We start from the raw sequence: 6043 nt of genomic DNA on the forward strand, positions 1-6043 counted from the left end.
GAATGTAGATGGAGCAAATTCATGAAAGGATAGACAAATTGGAAGAGGAGACAACAAAGAGGCAGCCCCCGCCTAGGCGAATGCAACCAAGGACACAATGCGGTGATGCTGAAGATGAAGAAGAATTAGAGGAACTCGATGAACGTCCAATGAACGGAGGAAGGTTTGAACGTGGGTATAGAGGTGCTAACAATGGAAGAAGGCCTAGGCAAGATGACGATTTGGGAAGTATCAAGGTGACGATTCCGCCATTTCAAGGCAGAAATGACCCTGAAGCTTATCTAGAATGGGAGAAGAAGATAGAAATGGTCTTCGAATGTCATAACTACTCCGAAAAAAAAAAGGTAAAGCTTGCTGCAATTGAATTCACTGATTATGCTATTATTTGGTGGGATCAATTGTTGAAGGAAAGGAGGAGAAATTACGAGCAACCTGTTGAAACATGGGATGAGATGAAGGCCATCATGAGGAAACGTTTCATTCCAAACTACTACCATAGAGAGTTGTTCAACAAGTTACAACGCCTAACTCAAGGATCGAGGAGCGTCGATGAGTACCACAAAGAGATGGAAGTTGCTATGATCCGAGCAAGTGTACAAGAAGATAGGGAAGCTACCATGGCTAGATTCTTACATGGCTTAAATCGTGAAATAGCAGATGTTGTGGAGATGCAACACTATGTGGAATTGACGGATATGGTGCACCAAGCTATCAAAGTCGAACAACAACTAAAGCGGATGAATTTGGCTAGGAAGGGAACAGGTGCAATCACCTCAAATTCGTGGAAGGCAGCACCTAAAAGGGATGAATGGCCATCAACCAAACCTAAATTCGAACCTTCTAAGGATGCCAAACCAGCGACAACATTCAAACAAGGTAACACTGAACCCTCCACTTCAAAGAATCGAGATATGAAATGTTTCAAGTGCCATGGCAGGGGACACATAGCTAGTGAGTGTCCTAACAAAAAGGTTATGGTGATAAATGCCCAAGGGGAGATCGAATCGGAGGATGAAAAGGAAGACGAGGTAGATGAGCTGCCATCTTTTGGAGATACATACGAAGGGCAATATGCTGCAGAGGGTGAGTTATTAGTGGCAAGGCGAGCTCTTAGTGCACAAGGTAAAGAAGAAGATAACAATCAACGCGAAAACTTATTTCATACTCGTTGTTTTGTAAATGCTAAGGTTTGCAGCGTTATTATTGATGGTGGGAGCTGCACTAATGTTGCAAGTACTGAATTAGTTGAGAAATTGGGTTTGCCTACCTTGAGGCATGCTCGACCATACCGACTTCAGTGGCTAAACAATAGTGGAGAAATCAAGGTGACAAAGCAAGTGTTAGTGGCATTCTCCATTGGCAAGTATGAGGATGAAGTGTTGTGCGATGTGGTGCCTATGCAAGCATGCCATGTCCTATTGGGGAGACCATGGCAGTACGACCGTCGAGCAACACATGACGGGTACACCAATAGGTACTCTTTTATCATTAAAAAACAACCCATGACACTTGTACCGTTAAGTCCCAAGCAAGTTCTTGAAGATCAACTCAAGATACAAAAAAAGAGTGAGAAGTGTAAAGAAAAACAGAGAGATGGTGAGATTGAGAGAAAAGAAAATGAGAGAAGTGTGAAAACAAAAGAGAGTGATAAAAAAAATGAGAGCGAGCGAGGGGAAAAATACAACTTCATTGCAAAAAAAAGTGAGATCAAGAGAGCTTTATTATCACAACAGCCCCTTATAGTACTTATGTACAAGGAGGCCCTTTTGAGTACTAACGAACTTGTCGGATCATTGCCGAGCAATGTTGTTTCACTTTTGCAGGAATTTGAAGATGTCTTTCCCGAGGAGATACCGCCAGGCTTACCACCAATTCGAGGAATTGAGCACCAAATTGACTTCGTACCAGGTGCAATAATTCCAAACCGACCAGCCTATCGATGTAGTCCCGAGGAGACAAAGGAACTTCAACGGCAGGTTGATGAGCTACTGGAGAAAGGACATATTCGGGAGAGTATGAGCCCTTGTGCAGTTCCGGTGTTGCTAGTACCTAAGAAGGATGGGACATGGAGGATGTGTGTTGATTGTCGAGCCATCAACAATATCACGATAAAGTATCGTCATCCTATTCCTAGACTAGATGATATGTTAGATGAATTGCATGGGTCTTGCGTGTTCTCTAAAATTGATCTTAAGAGTGGTTATCATCAAATTAGAATGAAAGAAGGTGATGAGTGGAAAACTGCATTTAAAACAAAATATGGCTTGTACGAATGGTTGGTTATGCCTTTTGGGCTTACTAATGCACCTAGTACTTTTATGAGGCTCATGAACCATGTTTTACGTGCATTCCTTGGTAAATTTGTAGTTGTGTATTTTGATGATATTCTAATTTACAGCAAAAACCTTGACGATCACGTTGAACACCTAGCACTTGTTTTAAAGGTTTTAAGGAAAGAAAGGTTGTTTGCTAATCTTAAGAAATGTACTTTCTGTACGGACAAACTTGTGTTTCTTGGTTATGTTGTTAGTGCTAAAGGTATAGAGGTTGATGAGGAAAAGGTGATGGCGATTCGAGATTGGCCAACGCCTACATCGGTAACTCAAGTAAGGAGCTTTCATGGCTTAGCTGGATTTTATAGGCGCTTTGTTCGAGATTTCAGCAGCATAGCAGCACCTCTTACAGCAGTTATCAAAAAGAACGTTCCATTCAAGTGGGGAAAGGAGCAAGAAAGGGCATTTCAACTCATCAAGGATAAATTGACGAATGCACCATTACTTGTTTTGCCTAACTTCACTAAAATGTTTGAAATTGAGTGTGATGCATCAGGTATAGGTATTGGCGGTGTACTAATGCAAGAAGGAAGACCAATTGCATACTTTAGTGAAAAATTAAGTGGGGCAGCTTTAAACTATCCTACATATGACAAGGAATTGTATGCATTGGTTCGAACTCTAGAGACGTGGCAGCACTACCTGTGGGCAAAAGAGTTTGTGATTCATAGCGATCATGAATCCTTGAAGCATCTAAAGGGACAATATAAATTGAGGAAGCGTCATGCCAAGTGGGTGGAATTCATCGAAACTTTTCCTTATGTTATCAAATACAAGCATGGTAAGGAGAACATAGTTGCTGATGCATTGTCACAAAGGTATGTTTTGCTTTCAACACTTAGTACTAAGTTGCTTGGATTTGAGTATATTAAGGACTTGTATGCAACTGATTCTGATTTTGGTGATTATTTTAAAAGTTGCACTAATGGGGCATACGGGAAGTTCTATTTGCATGATGGTTTTTTATTTCGGGAGAACAAGTTATGTGTACCACATTCATCTTTGCGTGAATTACTTGTTCGGGAATCACATAGTGGTGGTTTGATGGGGCACTTTGGGGTGGCTAAGACTTTAGGTGTGTTGCATGAGCATTTCTTTTGGCCACGCATGAAACATGATGTAGAGAAAATTTGTGCAAGATGCATTAGTTGCAAGCAAGCCAAATCTAGGCTTCAACCACATGGTTTGTACACTCCCTTGCCTATTCCAAATGCACCTTGGGTTGATATCTCTATGGATTTTGTTTTGGGTTTACCTAGGACAAAGAGGGGGAGAGATTCAGTTTTTGTGGTTGTTGATAGGTTCTCTAAAATGGCTCACTTTATTGCATGCCATAAAACTGATGATGCATCACATGTAGCGAATTTATTTTTTTGTGAGATTGTTAGGTTGCATGGCATGCCAAGGACTATTGTTTCTGATAGAGATGCAAGGTTTTTAAGTTACTTTTGGAAGACTTTGTGGGGTAAGTTAGGAACTAAATTGTTGTTCTCTACTACATGTCACCCACAAACTGATGGTCAAACGGAAGTAGTGAATAGGACTTTGTCTACTTTATTGCGTGCAATTATACAAAAAAACTTGAAAACTTGGGAAGATTGTCTACCGCATGTTGAATTTGCTTATAATCGTTGTGTTCATTCTGGAACTAAGTTTTCACCATTTGAGATTGTTTATGGTTTTAATCCTTTGACTCCTTTGGATTTAACCCCTTTACCTTTGGGTGAGCATGTTAACTTAGATTGCGAAAAAAAAGCAGATTTCGTAAAACAACTTCATGAGAAGGCAAGGCAACATATAGAGCGTCGGACTGAGCAATATGTCAAGCAAGCTAATAAGGGACGCAAGAAAGTTGTTTTCGAACCAGGAGATTGGGTGTGGCTACATATGAGAAAGGATCGGTTTCCTCAACAAAGAAGATCTAAACTTCTTCCAAGGGGTGATGGACCATTTCAAGTGGTGGAACGTATCAATGACAATGCCTACAAACTTGAACTACCTGGTGAGTATGGTGTTAGTAATAGCTTTAATGTTTCTGACTTATCTCCATTTGATGTAGGTGATGCAGATTTGAGGACAAATCTTTCTCAAGAATGGGAGAATGATGCAAATGGAACCATAAGAGACGAAGTCCACCAAGAGCCACTAAGCTTGCCAAGCGGACCAATCACAAGGCTTAGAGCCAAGCGTTTCAAGGAAGCATTATATGGGCTGATTCAAGAAGAAGTTGAGATGGCAAATAATTGGAGGCCCAACATGAGTTCAAATCCATGTACAAGCCCATTCACAATTCAAATGGACCCAAATCAGATTGAAGGGAAGTCAATCACAAAGATATCAGTTATGGAAGGGTCTAATTGAAGTAATCACGTTTTCAAGGCTTTGGAGAGTCTTTCACTTGTGCAATTTCAGCCTTAGAATATCAATATTCTGATTTAGATGTTTCCTTAATTTAGAATCAATAATTGTCAATTAGATTGGCTGATTTGCGGCTAATTTGATTAGATAGATAATAATTCCTTGTTCTTAGTTTATTTCCATAGATTAGAGAATATTGAACCCTATTTAAAGGGGGCTAAGTTGTATGTTTCAGCAATCAATTCAGAAATCATTTTGTGAGGCAATAGTATTCTTCTTTCTATCTTGAAAGAGCTTTTGAACTTATCAAGTTATCTTGTGGCGTTCAAACAATCAGACTTATCATCAAGATTCTTGAATCCATCTTGAACTCTTGGTGTGGCGTCTTCGTATCCATTGTAATCTTGGTTCGTGATTTACTAATCATTGGGTCAAGGTTCGACAAACTTGTTTCTTTGGGGGGTCTTGGGGTTCCAAAACCATATATTGTTATTGGGTTTCGTCACATGTTGACGTAGTTCATATCAACCCTAATACCTTACGCGGACCTTGGTATGTGAAGACGCCACAATCGATTGTGAAAGATCGATTGATAAGTCGGGATGAACAAACAGGATCCACCGATATGTTCGAAGAGTTCTTAAAGAACCAAAGAGAATAATCTCGTAATTTTATTCAAAATTCGTCTCATAAAATATGCCAAATTGGCAACCTATTTATAAGGTCTAAAAAGACTCGATTTTCAGAAGGAAAATGACTCCTACCTAAACTATAATAAGGAAATAAATAAATAAGCAAATCCTAACCATAAAGGACTCTAAATAATAAAAATATAATAAAACCTAAATTAAAAACGTGAATAAATAAATTAAATAACTTGATCTTCAAGTCGACTTCTCGATCACCCTTCTTAACTCGCGACATTGGGCTGTGCACGTGCATGCAATTAAAGCTCAATTTCGACACTGTTCCACTTCGTTTATCTCTTCGCTCAAAACATAAAAGTTGTAGATCTTTTAGTTAGCTTTCCGAATCATTTTGAATCAGCTTAAATGGACTTCGGATGCGAGAGTTATAACTCCAATGGTAAACTCTGCCAGAATAGGCGAGAATCTCGGATGCATGGAATTCGACTTGTCCAACGAATTTGCCTCTTCCTTTTCTTCCAATTCCTCAACAAAGACTCTTCTAAGGCCTGATTCAAGCCTTTACTCTTCAACTCCAACAGAAACAGCTCCATTAATCTCACTCGGTTTCTCTTCTTCCAATTCTTCATCTTTGAGCTTGTGTGGATCGTATCATACTCCGCCTCTTTAAAAGGATTCGTCCTCGAATCCGGACAAATATCACAA

General features: G+C 39.7%; 1 protein-coding gene across 1 annotated transcript; it reads left to right on the forward strand.

The window, feature by feature from the left end:
* Positions 1-326: 326 nt before the first annotated feature.
* Positions 327-5212, forward strand: LOC148765826 (uncharacterized). The gene is made up of 2 exons (XM_088812199.1): positions 327-3626; positions 3987-5212. The coding sequence occupies exons 1-2, from the start codon at positions 453-455 to the stop codon at positions 4692-4694; spliced, it is 3882 nt and encodes a 1293-aa protein (XP_088668325.1). The 5' UTR covers positions 327-452; the 3' UTR covers positions 4695-5212.
* Positions 5213-6043: the final 831 nt, after the last annotated feature.

Source organism: Erythranthe guttata, chromosome 13 (assembly GCF_056151865.1).
Source record: "Erythranthe guttata isolate IM_541 chromosome 13, IM_541, whole genome shotgun sequence".
NCBI classification, from domain to species: Eukaryota; Viridiplantae; Streptophyta; class Magnoliopsida; order Lamiales; family Phrymaceae; genus Erythranthe; species Erythranthe guttata.

What these genes read in the sequence shown, in the direction of transcription:
- LOC148765826 (XM_088812199.1), top strand. Translation starts at nt 453, where the DNA reads ATGAAGGCCATCATGAGGAAACGTTTCATTCCAAACTACTACCATAGA. An exon ending in GAGATTCAGTTTTTGTGGTT is followed by an intron (nt 3,627 to 3,986) that starts GTTGATAGGTTC and finishes TCTGGAACTAAG; the next exon opens with TTTTCACCATTTGAGATTGT.